The sequence below is a fragment of the Balearica regulorum genome, chromosome 23, assembly GCF_011004875.1.
Source record: "Balearica regulorum gibbericeps isolate bBalReg1 chromosome 23, bBalReg1.pri, whole genome shotgun sequence".
Taxonomy (NCBI): Eukaryota; Metazoa; Chordata; class Aves; order Gruiformes; family Gruidae; genus Balearica; species Balearica regulorum.
This window is the reverse complement of record NC_046206.1, coordinates 2,738,845-2,755,661: the sequence shown is the minus strand read 5'-3', so window position 1 is coordinate 2,755,661 and position 16,817 is coordinate 2,738,845. Positions and strand designations below refer to the sequence as shown.

General features: G+C 49.8%; 1 protein-coding gene across 7 annotated transcripts in view; it reads right to left on the bottom strand.

The window, feature by feature from the left end:
• Positions 1–16,817, bottom strand: part of SIK3 (SIK family kinase 3) — an 83,821-nt gene that overhangs the window by 13,534 nt on the left and 53,470 nt on the right. For 2 of the 7 annotated variants that reach the window (XM_075774384.1, XM_075774388.1), the window contains exons 4-15: positions 16,071–16,232; positions 10,573–10,697; positions 9,712–9,835; positions 8,597–8,715; positions 8,110–8,220; positions 7,793–7,936; positions 7,136–7,216; positions 6,914–7,023; positions 5,921–6,074; positions 5,298–5,453; positions 4,631–4,701; positions 884–1,027 (exon numbers count right to left, since the gene is read on the bottom strand). In XM_075774384.1, the coding sequence (XP_075630499.1) occupies positions 884–1,027; positions 4,631–4,701; positions 5,298–5,453; positions 5,921–6,074; positions 6,914–7,023; positions 7,136–7,216; positions 7,793–7,936; positions 8,110–8,220; positions 8,597–8,715; positions 9,712–9,835; positions 10,573–10,697; positions 16,071–16,232 (1,501 nt within the window). The remainder of the gene's footprint in view (positions 1–883; positions 1,028–4,630; positions 4,702–5,297; positions 5,454–5,920; positions 6,075–6,913; positions 7,024–7,135; positions 7,217–7,792; positions 7,937–8,109; positions 8,221–8,596; positions 8,716–9,711; positions 9,836–10,572; positions 10,698–16,070; positions 16,233–16,817) is intronic. The other 5 variants (XM_075774385.1, XM_075774389.1, XM_075774387.1 and 2 more) reach the window with 3 other exon arrangements.

Here is a 16,817-nt window from a genome sequence, read left to right as displayed (position 1 = left end):
GAACACCAGCACCAATCCAGCCTGGTAGGCGACTGCTTTCTCAACAGCAGAGACCAACAGGCAGAAAACTGCAGTTCACAGCTGGCTTGCACTCTCAGCGCCGAGAGGTTCAGAGCACCGGTTTTAAGCTCCCTCTGTGGCATCAGCGTCTCCAGCTTGCTGCTGTGCCAAGGACTCCGTGTCAAATTAACACGTCTCTCCATCAGGAGTGCCCCACCCACGCATTTTGAGTGGGTTTGCATCCAATCTGCAGAGGTTCCCTCTTCCCCAGACGTGGTGATTTTTTTTCTTCCCACCCTGGCTTCCTTTCCCCACATCATTCCCATCAGAGGTTCGGATCAGAAGTGAAATGACTCTTGAGGAGCTTTGCAAAGAGACTGTGCAGTCAAAACACACAACTCTGGTGCAGAACAGTGAGGTTTTTAAGCTCTGGCGTAGGTGACTCTTGGTGCAGTCTTTTGCCTGCATCTGCCTCCAAAAAAAAGCTCTGTAGAAAATCTGCTCTCTACTGCTAGCTTGACACCTACCATCACAAGAGAGAAAAGCTCTCCTCTGAAGTGCATAGCTTATTCCCAACCCTTATGTGACGGCAGCCATTCTGGCAAATCACCTCCAGCCACAAAACCAGGGCCAGAGGGGAAAAGCCAGCCGATTCCTGCCCCTGCCATTGCCTGCATCTGCAGGCACGGAGCCTGCGCCAGCGCAGAAGTCCAGCGTTCCCAGCGCGGGCAGACACCCTCTGCTCCGTGGGTCTGCTCTCTGTGCCTGTTCCTCCTCCTCACCCCTCCCTGCCAAGCAGGATGTCCTCAGTGCTCCATTCCAGACGACATCTGAGCAGATTTCCTGGCGCAAAGCTGCCCGAACGGCCGGTGCCATTACTCACCGGTGCTGATCGGGTACCAGGTGTGGAGCCCAAGCCCGGGGTCGGAAGGACTGCTGTCCTAGCTGCCTCTGCAAGTCTGGAGGGATTTCAGCTGTAGGGTTGGTCATTGCCAGAGTGTGCCTTTTTGACCTATTTGCCAAGTATCTGCAACAAGCAGGAGCACATTTTATAAGAGACTGATGGGAGTACTCCAAAAACAGGGAGCGTTAGATAATCCAGAGTAAATGGGAAGGAAGGATGCTCGCTCCAGCACTCAGAACCAACCAGGGAGAAGCACGCCACGGACACGCTGCCCATGCCCGTCACGTCACTGAGTCTTCAATGCTTAGGGGACAAGCATAGTTTTAGCTGCTCATGTGCTACTGCCAGCCTCAGAAGGGAAGACTAGCCATTTGCTCTTCCCAGCAGGAAAGCCACATTTCATCTCAAGGGGAACGCTGGTATATCCCTTTGGGAATACCCAGGTGGCCACCTGCCCTGCACGTGGATTCGCTCCACTAGTGCGGGTCTGCCTCCCTCTCCCAAGGCCCCACCGAGCACCAGGAAAGTCCGCTGCATGCATGGAGCCAAGAGACGAGTCACAGATAACCCTAGCAAGAGCTGGCCGGAGAACGTGTGCGGAGTGGAGCTGCCGCTCAGCCACACGCTTGTGGGATGGCCTCTGAGCTCCAGAGCCACCCTGAGACACCCCAGGGCTAGCCGCGAGCAGCCGCCAGCTCATCACAGCAGGGGAAGTGGGCACGAGGGCCACCCCACCCGAGATTACGGGTGGGTAGAGCCTCTGGCTGCCCGAGGAGCATGAGGAAGGGCGCTCGGCCGAGGAAGGCTGGTGCCTGGCCCGAGTGCGCCATCTAGTCCCTGCTCTGCTCTCCGGGGAGTGGGAAATCGCCCAGCCTTGCAGGAAAGGCCGGCGAGAGGGTCCCTTCCTCTGGAGCCACCAGCGCTCAGGCTGGGCTTGCCTCTTACACCAGAGCCTGTGGGCAGCAGCTTCAGCCAAAGCACCCTCTGCACCAGAACTAAGAATCACAGCTCCTTCGCAAACTCTCTAAAGACTGAGGGAGCGCGCAGGGCACAGCTAGGAGCCTCTGCTTTGGCAAGGATGTGACGAAGGGCCAGGCTGCCCTGAACTGCTGGTTACCGGTTGCGGTGATGCTCAGAGCAGCTGGGGGCACGGGGCCAGAAGACAGAACAAGTGAAGCACCTACCCGGGACACCCTGGCTTGGGACGAGCGCGAGGGCTCGCACTTTACCCGCTCAAGGCCAGGTGGGATTAAAGCCCGCTTACCAACCCAACTATTTCAATTCTTGTGAACTGGCAGCAAGAGGCAGCGGTGCTAACTGTGACAAAGATCACTTGGCCAGCGACACCAGGGGTACTACAGGGAATTCTCGCCCTCGCTCTCATCCCCTGCTAAGGCTCCCTGCAACTGGTGAAGCAGAGAAGAGCAGCAAGCAATAAAGTTGTTGCCTTCTCCAAACCCAGGCTCTCTTTGCTCACTACTGAAGCCACTTAAGCAGAAGACAGCAAGTTAAGAGAATGAAGAGCGCTTAGCGTTGTGGTAACTTGCCAAAGTCGGTGCCATTAGCTGTTTAAGAATCATTTGATGCAGACGAGGAAAGTTTCCCAAAGAGCTTTACAGCTGTGGTTTGCAAAGACCATTTTATTACAGACCTCCAGGGAACAATCCAATCATGAGCTATAACAGCGTTTTGGGTGGAAGAAAGTTTCCCAAAGCTCAAAGGAGATGTGACTGTTCCCTGGAGCAGAGAAAAGACTGCGCTCTGTTTTCAAGGTCAGATAAAGGAGGGCAAAAACTGCTCACTGGTGGCTGCATACAGAGCCTTTGGAGCAGTGTTCTGAGAAGCTAAATATTTGCATCTGTCCCTGATGTTAACACTATTTACCCTTCTCCTCTGATGACTGCTGACATGTTGCAACATAAGGGGGTGGAGAGTGAGTTAACACACAACCTGGACAGGGCTCCTTCTGGGCCATCTGGTGGAAGAAGAACATGTGGTACAAAGGGACTAAGGGCAGCACCAGCGAGAGCAGCAAAGTGACCTACAGGTCTGAAGAGATTTGCCTTTCGGTGGGATCCGAGCACCTCAGCAGCTCGCAACCTACAAAATACTACATGGGGGTTTCAAAATCTTTCCAGCTGAGCCAATGCTTTGACTTAAAAGACTCAACTGAAACTTTAGGTTTTAGAATGGGGGAGGTGAAAATCCACCCAGGTAAGATGTCCAGGCACACCCTTGCCAGGAATCAGATTTACCTGATTGATTCGTGCAGTCAGGAATACTGTCTACCACCTGAAGTGTGGTCTGTGGACATTACGGGCCCTAAATTACAACTTTTAGTAGCTAGCTAGGCAGCACAGCTGTGTGTACAGCCTACGAGGGAGGGCAGCGCACTGTTAGGATACAGCAGCTTAACAGAGGTTGAACACAGCCTACGGTGCCCGGAGATGCACGCTATGCCTTAGCCTCATTTCCTTCACTGCGCTGCTTTGCACTGGGACGGCTCACGAGCGTGTCCCTTCCCAGTATCGTGACTCGGTGTACGACCAGCAGCTCGTGAAGCTGGAAAATACTGTGAGAGTGAGGGCGAAGATGGGGGTGGTGAAGAACTGGAGCATAAGGCCATGCAGAAGACACAAGGTGTGCTCTGCGTCGACTCTGAGGTAGGGCTGGAAGCAAGTTCTTTCACGTGTACCAGCTGTGACTTTCTTCTGAGCTCAGGTAGGCAAAAGGAGTCTCAGCGCACACTCTGCACAATCTGTCAGCGCACACACCCACCGTTCAAATCCCCCCTTCGCTCTGGAGCACTGAAAGGAGAAGAGCCGGCAAAGGCTCTGGATGGAGTACGACCTCCACCGGCCCCAGCGTCTCTCTGCCTGCAACCAGCCCCCGGTCCGAATCCTGCTCCTGAGCGCAACCCCTGAGGAAGCGCTGCCTTACTCCAGGTGCTGGCCTGTACAAACTGGGGGGGAATCCCAAAAACTTGTCCAGTTCGAGGTAAGAAGCAGGAGCACTCCACACCCACACCCGCTACATGTTAGACGGTTAACAGAGAGGAAACTATGCAAAAGCTACTAAGGAAATGTTAGCAAGGACACAGTTAGTGTTTTCATGGAGAAGGTACGAGCATCTTTTACCCGCTTCCTCATATGTGTTTGGAGCAAAGAGAACAGAAGTTTCCAGCCTGAATACCTAATAATCCTTTCCTTACTGGAGCAGACTATTTTAAGGCCTACTGCTAAATTAGAAGCTAGAGGTACCCGCATTTCCAGCAAGCTCACTTTGTTTAAGGCATCAGAGTTGGATGTTTACTGCATGTCTTGATACAAAAGCTGCATTGACACCCAAGGCCACAGATGAGATCTTCCTACCTCCTCATTCAGCAGGGAGGGGTGAATCACTTAGCACTCATTTCGCAGGTTAGTGTGGATGGCATGCTGGTGCACACTAAGCAGAGGAATTTAGCAGTTTCGGAGTTTCTGGAGAACCTACTGCTCAATTAGCTGACCATTTCAGAGGGAATCCAGCTTTGTAAGCACCTAGTAGTGTCAGAGGAGTAATTGCCTACAGTAACCAATGCCCACAAGAACACGAGAAATGCTGAGCCTTTGCTGTAATCAACATTGTTGCCTGCGATGAAGCTGCTGTGTTTTAATTCAGCTGTGAACACCACAGGGTGAGCCTCTTGGAGGTACTAGGGGCAAATGTTAAGGGACTGGGAGTTACCTCTGCACAGCTTCCTGATCTGGCTCCCCATCAGAGCTCTCCTCATCCACAGGGGTGACAGCTGGGACAGCCTGTAGAGAGGAGAGAAGAGAAGAGAAGCTGTGGGTTCTAGGAAGGGGCCAGCACAGTCCCAGCCGCACAGCCGACCTTCCCAAACAAGCTTTCACAAGGATTCATGTCAGCTCTGCCACAGCACCAAGGACACTTGGCCAAGACCCCCTTCCAACATTCCTCCCCCAATCAAAATGGCCTTCACAAGCTTGCTGCTACCAGGAAAAATCATCAATACAGATGCGTCGAGGAAGAAAGAATGTGCATTAATGCCGAAGATGGACATTTTCATTTTCTCTATCAGATCAGCACAGGAAAAGAAAAGTAGCCGTTACAAAAAGCTCACAAACACTTTGTCAATTCCGGAGAGGAATACCATCTCAGCTGCTGGCTACAGGAGAGCACAGCAACTCTCCCACAAGGGGACAGAGCACCCGCCGCTCCAGAGTGGGGGAACCTTTGGAGGCACACGGGCACGCTCCCTGCAGTGCTTCCAGGGTGCTACCGACTGAGCCTCCTACTCCGTCTGCTCCGACCTGGAGGCGGTCACCTCTGCCTGCAGGAGAAGATATTTGTAAGCGTGCCACCGATTGTCTTCTTTCCTTTTGCTACTTACTGGCGTCATAGTGACGAGCGGAGATGGACCTCGAGGACGTTTGAGCAGTTGCTGTGCATGTAACTGGATGTTAGCTCCGCCGTCCGATGCCCTCCGGCCCAGGGGGCCCATGCCATTCAGGAGCTGCAGCGTGGGGGGCTGCAGCAGGGACTGCTCCTGGGAAGCACACAAGTGCCGTTACCAACCCTGTACCGGATCCCAGCCTGAGGTCACAAACCCAGACCCTGGCACGAGAGGAGACGAGCCTTCTGGGCTTCAGGAGAGATGAAGGAGTGTCACCCACATCTCAGAGCTGACGTGGGGCAGAGAGGAGCAGCGTCAGTGGAAAAATAGTGTTTAACTCTATTTCCCTGCACTCTGCTTTAGTCACCAGGCAGGCTGCAACCTGCAGCTTCAAAGCCAGGCAGCGCAGTCCTATTTCTCCCCAGCCCAGTAATTCATTTCACATCGCAGTGTTATTTCATTCTCCAGCTTTTTAAGTAACCAACTAGACTCACACCTAAAGAGACAGACAGCAAGAGGGAAAATACTGGAGCTTACGGAGTCCAAGGAACTGGCAAATAGAGCACGCGTGAGCGCACACATGCACCTACACGGTGGGGAACACGTGCATCGGGCAGTACCTTGTACTCCAGCTGACCCGTGGGCTGCAGGTTCTGCCTTGGCAGCACGTTGTGCATGAAGTTCACGTTCGGGGTCACCTGCAGGAATGGAGCCTGAGGAGTGACGCGGGGGAAGCCAGGCAGGAGCTTCTGTAGATCTTCCATGACTTCCGTCCTGTGCAATCACAGTTGTAGGCAGGTGAATCAGCAATGATGGGAAGAGAAGCACCCATGGGCCCAGTGGGCTCTGCTTCCCTTCACAAAAAGGCTTCTCATTGCTTGGGAAAATGGTCACAGAGAGCAGCCAAGCCACTCTTTGTGGCTTGGCTTCTTATTTGTCCCTTTTCCCCCTGCAGGTTGAGATTTGCCAGAACTAGCTCTTTGCACTAACCTCAATCGGATTTATCACAAAAACTTCACCTAGGACACAACAGCAGTGCAGCTCAGGTGAGAAACTGGCTTGCACACCAGTGAACACCACCACAGCTTACACAGAGCTAATCAGGAAAAGGAAAACATCTCATCCTCAGCTGCAACACTAACCCAGTTGTACAACAGGACTAGGACATTTAAAGGAACGCTTTTGCTAAAGAGACACCTTGAATTTCTTTCTCCATCTAGCAAAACCCAAGTGTACAGAAATAACTCCAAGCCGCTCGTGGCAGGAATGGGAAAACAGAGGTTTGGTACTAGCCACGATACAGATACATGTGCTCATCGTCACCTGGCCTGGCTAGAGCAAAGCAGAGACCGGGGACCGAGGGGCACGCTGTGAGGTGTGTCTGCCAGCCCAGGAACTGGAGACCACTGGCAGACCAGAAGGTATACTCTTGTACACTCTGTGGTATATACTCTTACATACCAGAGAGCCTAGAAGTCCCCCTTTGGGCACTAGCCTCCCATCTGCCAATGTAGCACACGAATTTGCATCTCAGAAGGACGAGAATCACGTGCTAGGAGTAAATCTTCAGGTTCCCTTAACCCTCCATCAGGGAGTTAGGGTCCAGTACTAACCGTGGGTCAGCAACTCCAACCGTGTGCCTTCTCATGGAGAGGTAACGGACCAGAGCTTCAGGCGATGGCTCTTCCCCTTCATCACTGTCCAAGTTCATTGTTCCGTCAGTCTGGGCAAGCAAAACAGTTGAGATGTTGAAATACAATGTGAGGATCAAGCAAAAGACTTCGATGCAAGCCCAGGAAAAGAACTTGTAGGGGTCATCAAGGGGTGTAGCTCACCTCCACAATTTGGTTTTCAGGGTTGATGAGCTGGACTTGTGGCACATTGATGCTCAAGGTATTGCCTGTCTGTTCTGTCTGCTGAGCAGAGATCAAAATCAGAAGACATGAAGCTAACATCTCTTACAAACACTGATGGATTAACACCAGTGCACAGACGTGAGCACTTGGGAACAGGGAGGCTACCCTGAAGCCAGTGAAGATTTATTCTTAATTCTCAAGGGTTTGCCTGATTTCCCCCCATCCCTTCTGTTCAGACAGTGTCAGCATCTCTTCTGCTTCCCGTAGGACCCGGCCTCTCTTAAAGCAAGTACTCATTTCTTGGACAGCAGCACAAACTGAGGAAGAAGCACGGCACAGCAGTCTCAGTCTGTAAATTCTAGCTCCCAGCCAGCAACCCCCACCTTGCCTTCTCCTCTGTCACCAAGCTAACATGAGACTATCTGAAGGGTATTCATTGAGCCCACAGCCAAAGAACAAACTGTTCCTACTCTCAGGATTATGGCACCCTAAATACACAGGGAATTCTCAGATGAAGAACGTTTTGACAGTCCTGCCAGGATGAAGACACCCACGAGCAAGTGGGAGTTTAGCAGGTAAGGGACTGGCTGGCCCTCCTTCGCAGGGCTGGAGGAACACTACGCAAGCAGGATCTACCTGGATGTTAGCGGAGGTGGGGAAGGTCATGGTCCGTGGTATATTTGGAGATGCTGCAATGCGCAGATTCTTGTTTCTCTTCAGACGGTCGCAGAGCAGGCTGTAGATTGCACTGTAGTGATCATAGGCATCGGCTCGTAATGACTGAAAGAGGAAAAAGGAAGATGTGGTCAATTCTTTTTGTCAAGAAAAACACCAACAAAATACTCCATGCAGTGCTGAGGTTGCTCAGTTACCGGAGGTGATGAGCAACAACCACAGCTGTTCCATCTGCAGCGGGAACAGGCAGGACGTAACTGCCAGCTGCGGTCTCCTACCTGAATTGTGCGCTCCTTGTCCAGCCCCATGTCCGCCATTGCCAGCAACACATCCTCGTTCAGCGGCTCCATCTGCCTCTCAGTCTTCAGGTGCTGACACTCTGCTATCAGCTGTAAAAGCACAGACACAGGCTTCAGCACTGACATTCCCGAAGGCACGCCGATGAGTCACAGCGCTCCGAAGAACCTGTGTGCCAGGCTCCGGCTGCAAGCTGGCACGAGCTTTGAAGGGTGATGGCACACCAATTCAAAATCTAGCACCTTAGGCTCTCAGTGCCGGGGGGGAAGATACAAAAAAATATATGTGTATGAGGAGCGACAGGGAAAGCAAGACCAGGAGACACAGAAAGCAGAACAGCAGCACTCGGTATGAGAGTTCTCAACCAGCCGAAACGAACATTGCAGCGCTACGTGCCCAGAGCCCATTTGCAGCCTGGCAGGCGCTGAGCAGACCCCACTTGCCCAGTGGCTCGCTTCTGCTGCTCACCCTGTCAAACTCCGCATCAGCCTCCCCAAGCTTCATCCACTTGTGTTTGCAGATCTGCTCCATGGAGAGCCGCTTGCTCGGGTCCAAGACCAGCATGTGGCGGATCAGATGTTCACATTCTGCAAGGGAAGAGAGGGGCTGGGTGACCCGCAGGGGGGGACACTGCTTCTGGAGCAGGCAGCCTCGTGCTGTGAGGGCCAAAGCCCTTTTCTGATTTCCAAGCAACGCACTTCTCTGTAGAAAGTCATACATAGCAAAAAATACTGCTTCTTCTGCCCTTCGCACCCACTCAGTCCCCAACGTGCCACTTGGCCGCAGATATTTGATTTCCCCATGCTAGGAAGGAAGGAAGGAAGCCAGCCACCTAGGCCAGCGGGCCCCTATGCTGTTTGCCGGAGCCCCTAGGTGGCATGCTGTCACCCTGTCCCTCCCCGTCCTGCCGCCACTGCCCAGGGACACGACGAGCTTTTGGGGGTTGAAGAGCAAAGTAGCCTCTGAACATTCCCCACTCAGCAGCAGCTCGCTGTGAATGATTCCTCCATCGTGTCACGTGCATGCTGTCACCATGGGGCACTGCTGAGGCTCTCCCTCAGCATACCTACCTATGACTCGTTCTTAAGTGAAGGTGGTTTTATCCGAGGATGAATCACACTTTTCAAAAAAACAAGATTCATTACTAAAGCGTTCCGAAGCAGTTTTGCAGAAACGGGACAGAGATTCATCTCTAATGTGGCTACTGCTCGAAATTCACGTGCCACAATGCTGCAAAAAGCTTCTGGTCTAAAACAGGTATAGAGAGAGCCTCCACATTCCTAAATCGCTCCTCCATTTTTAGCTTTCGCATCTCCCAAAATTTAGAAAGAGAGTATCTTTGACAACATTTTGCTCTAGTTTGTATAGTTATATACATGAAAGCTAAGATTTTAAATAAGAGTACTTTGGTTTCTAAATTCCAGATTCAGAACTCATTTCAGCTTACGCTACAAACCACCATCCAGTGGATAAGCTTCCTGGCATAGCGCTTCACTGGTATATAAATCAACTGGTATACCATAATTTCAGTGCTCCAGAGAATCTGTAAGCCTGCCCAGCACCATGGTGCGTGCGCCCCTTACCTGTGGACATGAAAAATGGAATGCGAAATTTCCCGCTGAGCACCCTCGCCCGCAGGTTCTGCAGCGTGCTCCCGTCGAAGGGCAGAGCGCCGCAGACCAGCACGTACAGCACCACGCCGAGACTCTGCGTCCGAAACAAAGGTCGCATCAGCGATGTTAGAGGGAGAGACTGGGAGACTGCAGTTAATTGCAGTAAATGTTGTTTCAATAGAATAAAATAATAATAAAGAACAAGCAAATCCCATGGGAGCGGACCTCGTTGACATCTCAGCCCCAGGCCAGGTTAATTCCTCCTTCAAGCCTAATTTAGGCTTTCTTTGGAGCCTCAGAAGCCCTTCCACTCATTGGGCTTGGCTGGCAGAGCTTGGGGAGCCCCACGAGGAGGAGAGGCAGGGCAGCAGGCCACCGACCAAGCCAGCGTGGAAAGGCAGGGCTGCAGGGCAAAGCAGGCTTCTCAGCACGGCACAACTAGTGCCACACAGGAGACTGTTCCAAGGCTCCACATTAACCTGCTCTCCACAAAAACCTCGTAGAGCAAAACTTGAAAACTTCCTCTCAGCTCTGCCAGATGCAAGCCCTACTGCAGTAAGTACTCTGCCATTCAATAGCACCAAAGTAAACTGTATTTTTGGGAAACTAAATGAAAATGTACATCTGGGCAACTAATATTTTTGGCACATGCCTCCCAGTAAAGAAAACATGTCAGACAGTAGCCAGAATAAAACTTTATAAGCATTTCTTCAAAAAACATTTTGCCATATCGGGAGCTTCTCCCCAAGACAGGTACTAAGTATTCATGAAGCAAAGCCAAACAGAGCAAAAATTAGATCAAAGTAAGACAGAATGAGGTTCATCGCATACCCAAATGTCAACCTTTGGCCCATCATATTCCTTTCCTTCAAAGAGCTCTGGAGCAGCATAGGGAGGACTCCCACACCAGGTTTTCAGCAGCTGACCGGGTGTGAAGATGTTGCTGAACCCGAAATCTGAAAGAACAAAGAGAAGCGATTAGAGGACCATGATCCCCTCCAACCATCCTGAACAACTGGTATATAAGTAATTTGCCAAGTCCGGTAAAGTCAGGTACAATCCTGTAATGGATAACCGACACACAGACATGGGAGAAACAAGCACGCAGAAGAGGCAAGAGCAGCAAGAGCAACGCCGAAACCACCCAGACAGCGTGCAACTTCTCTCCGTACCAAGAGAAAAAGATCAAGTGTTAACAGCGGCACCTCCACTGCAGACAGTGTAAAGCACACCCGTGTAAACAACCTGCTGCAAAATACCACGACTTAGGCCTGCTTCACATACTATAACCGCACGGCTTTCACTTAGCAGAACTTTCTAAAAGCCTGCTCTTCACTTTCCATCCATGCCATTTCCATGCTGGAGTCATTACACCATCAATCAGATCAACTAGGGCTGCTGCAAGTCAGGCGGATGGTTTGAAATGGGGCTTCCACCTTGGATTCAAGAAATCCCACATAAATCCTGTGTGTTAAGTTGCAACCTTCAGCTTCTCCCCTGTCAAATTTCACAACTTCCTTAGGGCCAGGGCAGCCGCCAGCAAGGACAGAATGCAAAGACAAAAAGAACAGGAATTTTGATTTTCCAGAAAGTACTATGTGAGCTGGTTATGGCAGGCAGCTCTACAAACCAAGTCAAATTATCCACCAACAGCAAATAATAAAAAAAAAAAAAATCCTGAAAGAGAAATTAAAAGAGAGGTCTTAACCTTAAAAGCAGTCAACCATCAGCTTAGCAGGCACCAATGGCATTCGCTGCTAATTAACCTGCCACCCCCTGGCACACAGCTGGGACTCACGCTGGAGAGAAGAAAGGAACCAAAGTCTGGAGTCAAGAGAAGCAAGCTTTTTCTTACAAAGAGACAGACTCTTTGCTAATAATTTATTTCTTTTTCACCTCAATTGAATAAAAGTAAAACACACAGCCTCTCTCACACAGAGAAATACTGAGAAAAACTGAGAAATACTCACAGTTTGCAAATTCTAACCGATTAAAGCAAAAAGCATTGTGGCCAAAAGATACAGTACAGCTGCAGAAAGGACAAGTCTTCGATAAAGAGCTTAAGATTCATTTTGACTCCGTCACTGGTCAGAGCTGCAGCACATTGGGGATAAAGCACAGCTGACTGCCTACCTGGCAGTGAAATGCAGGAGCCCAGTGCTGTGCAAGGAGAATTTCGCTGAAAGTGCCTGTTTTAATATGTGTATACAAACAATAAAGAATATCTGAGATGCCAAAGCACAATAGCTCTTTTCCTGTTTCTTGAAATAATTACACATTCATCTTGAAAATTCACCTTCCTTTTCATATGCTTATTTCTCCTTACAGTCTTTCATATGTGCTTCAGAAGGTAAGAACTTTGGCATGCATTCTTCAGCTATCAAGAAAGGTTTGTTTTCCTGAATCGCATAAGAATATAGGTTTGCCCTAACACATTCAAGACTACCCTGCTGAAAGGGAATCGGTTGTCTTTTTTAAGCCTCCTTACACCAGCACCCAGAGTTTCACACCAACTTCCAAGAGCAGCCACCAGCGAGGCCCAGCGACGGCTGACACCTCTGTGCAGGAGGCACAGAACGCTCCACGGACAAGGCACAGACTGGTGAGTCTGTGCTCCCACTCGCCACTTTTCTTACGGGATTTTCCATGACCTGATTTCAGGTGACTCTCCTCGCCTCCTTCCAACAGCTCCTGCTAGCTCAGCTCCAGAAGGGTACATCCCATCCCTTTGCAGGGGCAAAATTTGCAATGCAGAGATGGTTTACGCTTGTGAATACCACTTAGCGTGGCGTGCTCCTGCAGAAATACCCGGAGTACAGACAACACTGCTCAAACCCAACCTCAGAACGGAGTGCAGAGGTGGTAAGTGTTTTTTAAAAGCATCACAGTATCAAAACAAGGCAGTTAAACACCTTTTAGGGTTTTACTGTTGGAAACGAAGTCATCTAAACTTCCAAGACACAAGAGCAGTCAGCCTTCGGAGGACTATTTCAGGGAAATAGTACACAGCGGCACAATTCTCTTCTGTCTCTGCAAGCTTCAGAGCTGTTGTGTCTCACGTTTAGAGTGGGATGCGTAACGAGTGCCTGAATTACAACTACCAGAGCAAGCGACAAAAACCACAGCTCTAAATGTATTTCCACATCCTAACAACAAAGCATCTGTAGTCAAGTTCAGATGTAAACTCTTTCCAACTGTGCAGGAACAGGCTGGAATTTTGGTACTTCACAGATTTTGAGCAAATTATTCTGGTGTAGTTACTTTTATTTGTCCTCCTGTGTACTCAGGTGGGCTTTGGGAACCAGCCATCTTTTCAAAGCAGTGAATATCACCCCATGCAGCCCGGCACCAGCTCCAGCTCTGCATGGGACAGAGGGACGAGGCGTTCCCTGCTCTACCCAGCACTTTCTGGGCTCCGGGTGAGTCACGCTGCTCATCTCTGCGGGGAGCTGGAGCCAGACGCCTCCGTCTTAGACAACGCGCTGCTCAAAGGCTGGCAACAGCTTCCAGCACCCACCTGTGCTGCAGGAACTGAGGTCAGGCCTGGTGAAAACAGCAGGCTTTTTTAAAGCCCCCTAAAAAGTTAAGGGGGAAGACTTGAAAACCACAAAGCAACAAATAACAAAACAAAATCTAAAAACCAAACAAAAACCCAAACTACAACTTAAACTTTCTTAAAAACTATGAGAAGTCACCCCAGTCCAAGGAGACGTACAAATCCAAATCCCCAGGGAGCAACCAGGTCTCTTTCCACAAACAGATACAGAGGGAGAAGAGCAAGGTAAAAGTCACAATGATGTGATAAAGGGAGAATAAGGAAAATATTTACAAACATCTATGCACTACAGAAAACCCGAATGGGCCCTGTCCCTCACGTTTCCTCAGAGCAGAGCTTCAGAGAGCTGGTTCTAGCATCTGCACAACAGGGACTTTTATCCTCAGAAGGTGAAAGAGCCAGCAGGCTCCTGCAAATTAATGCAAAGCAATGCCTAGATTGGATTCCTCTCTGAAATCGTACCCCAGGAAGGCCTGGGTATTTAGCAATAATCTCAGCTCCTGGCTGAACTCTCTGACTCGGAGCACCAGCTAACGTAGTGCCAGAAGCTACTGACTCAGACTTTCAGAAGGTACATCGGAGAAAAAGCATCCATGGGAAAAATGAGAGCTAGGGTAACAGCGTTTGTATCTTACTGTTTACAGAAAAACTATAGTTGCAATCACTCCCAAACCCCCAAACCCGAAAAGCCCACTTGTAGTCACCACAGAGTGAGAAGAGCAGCACTAACCTACTGCCGGACTGCTGCGCTACCTCGCAAAGTGTCAGGCACTGAACCGATGCTGAGCAAGGGCTGCAAAGCTGCAAATGGGGGTGAGCAGCAATGCGCTAGAAAAGCTGCGCTGCTGAGAATCTGAAAGGTCTGAAAAACTCCAGAAGCTGCTGAAATGCACGTCAAAGACTGCGCATATGGCCATCAGAACCACCGCAAAGCTGTAGTCCCTTCAGAAGACACTCGAGATGCATCAGTAGCTTCCATCAGCTGAATATTAAATGTGTTATTGAAGAGGTTTGAGCTAGACACTGCCAACGGGTTTGGCAGGGCGAGTTTAGCTGATCTTCCACCCTGCATAGCAGGGCTTTGTACGTTTCTGTAGTATTTATTCTGGGAGGTCTGGTGTGAAAGATCAGTTGCTATCGCTTCTTTTTTTGCTCTTGAAACAATGGAAGAACTGGCGTCAAGTTGTAACTGATGAGTTATAGAGACAAAACTTAATACTTGGAAAATCCTATACTATAAATCAGCTTTTCCAGGCTACTCTTCAAATCACAGCTGTATCTTCCTGCCAAGTCAAACACTACCACCACCAGGGTGGGAACTATCTTCTAGAGTCCATTCCGGGAGGAGAGATTTGGAAGGAAAATAGTTTCCAACTCCCTCAGATGATAAAAAAGTTTCCATAATTTTCAGACATCCACAGAGCTTGTCAGCATGCTCGTGTGGACATTTCTTTAGGAAATCCAGCTGTATTCCAGTTTCTACCTGGGTTAGTTTTTAACTTTTCTTTCTCTTTATTTGCTGGGCACCCTCCCCACAACATGCAGATTAGATTTTACCCCATGAACACAAGATGGCCTCAAATCATTAGTGCATCCATTTGCATGAAGCGGGTACCAGGCAGCGCTGCTTACAAAGCCTTCCTGAGCAGCATTTCTCGTGGGAGCCCTGTTACCTGCCACCCACTCCTTCCACTGCCCAGCGCAGCGGTTACCAAGAGGTGCTTGCCGCTGCCCTCCTTCTGTACAGAGGCTCTTATCCAGTATTAACATTGGTCCCAGACTGAACAGTTCTATAGCCTTAAGCATCCCTTTTCTTAAAAAAAAAAAAAAAAATCGCGTTACAAACCCTTGTAAAAGCCAACAAGGTCTCCAAGGAAGTCTACTAAGAGAGGGGACAAAGTGCTTTCCAAAAATGCTCTGCTGTGCACTAGGCTCTAATAGAATTAAATGGTAAGTACGAGCTCTTCCGATGCAAGAGCCCGTGAAATGAGATGACCAGGGCATACTAAATCCTCTTGTTTCAATCGGTTGCTCCATAATCCCACAAGGCTACATCAAGCCAAGCCTAGGTAGTGCAGCCCAGGCTCACTACAGGAGGATCGCAGACATGCAGGCCTGGGCTAGGTCAGTCTGGAAACCACCTAAAGTGCAGCTCTCTCTTTTTTTATTAGCAAAAACCCCACTGCCTGGCAAAACTCTGGGAACAGACGGTAAGAGCCTGTTTGTGTAGTAACTTCAGCTTCTCTCCCTGCAACGAGTAAGATACCCAAAGCACCGGGGCTGTTCTCTTGCTCTGTCAGACAGCACAGTGAAGTGATTCCACGAGTGCCGTTTCCCCTCCGCTGCTCTACCATAAGCCTTGCCATCCCTACTTTTCCATTCTTCTTCTCTCACCTAGTCCGACCTGTTTCAGAGAAGTCCTAAACCAGCAGCAGGACTCAAAACGAGGTCAATTTTTCAATATTAGTCTTGCCCATTATCCAGTGTATTGGAACACCGCAGCATCTAGAGGTGCATATCTGTTTGTGGAGCCAAACCTGCTTTTCTTTTTTTTTTCCTTCTTTTATTTTGCACTGCTCTAAGGGAGACGTAAGTCTCCTGGCTACAACCTGGCAGTTTCAGCTCTGGGCAGCAGGCCACATAGAAATCCAAAGCTTCCTTTAGCTGCACTGTGTTTCCTTCTTTCTGAATACCTGGAAGCAGCCAATGCCTACATTTATTAACTTCTGAAAGCAGCTGCCGCCTTCCTCCCACACCGCTGGTCTTAGCTCACCTGCTATTTTGATGTTAAGGTTGGCATCCAGAAGTAGATTTTCTGCCTTCAGATCTCTGTGGACTATATTACGGCAGTGACAAAAGTTGACGGCGGCCACTATTTGCTTGAACTTTCTCCGGGCTTCCTTCTCTGCCATACGCCCATGGGCCACCAAGTGATCTGCAAGGGACGGAGCAAAGAACAAAGCAGTTATTCACACAGCGAGCGCAATCCAGACAGGGGCTTCTCGCAGGCTTGCGGCGAGCGACGCGGAGGGTGGAGATGGGGAACGACGTGGGCACCAGCATGTTTTCCAGGATCCAACATCAGATGGGGTCACCAATGAAGCTATATGGGAAGGGACTCCGGCACACGGCTGCCACAGCAGCCCCTACCCGGGCTGTCTCCAAGTGAAAGGCTTTAAAATTACAAACCTTCCTCTAATTAGAGGACAGCTGATGGGGCCGGCTGGAAAATCAGAACTGTTTTGTGAGAACTGTAAAAATTTTAAAATTTTTGTCTGTATCAAAATAAAGCTTTTTTTAAACCTTCTTCTTCGGACAAATACCAAGCCTGAAAATACTTGCTACTGTTTTGGTGCAATATTCAACATTGCATCTCATTACGAAAACAGAGCTTGCCTCTACTACAGAAATCTGAGTACTCTCAAGCATTTTGTTGAAAATCTATACTCTCACTCAAAGATAGGATTTGCTGCCAGCTAGGCTTTCCTTAGAAGCTAGCATCACACACGTGGGAAAGTCT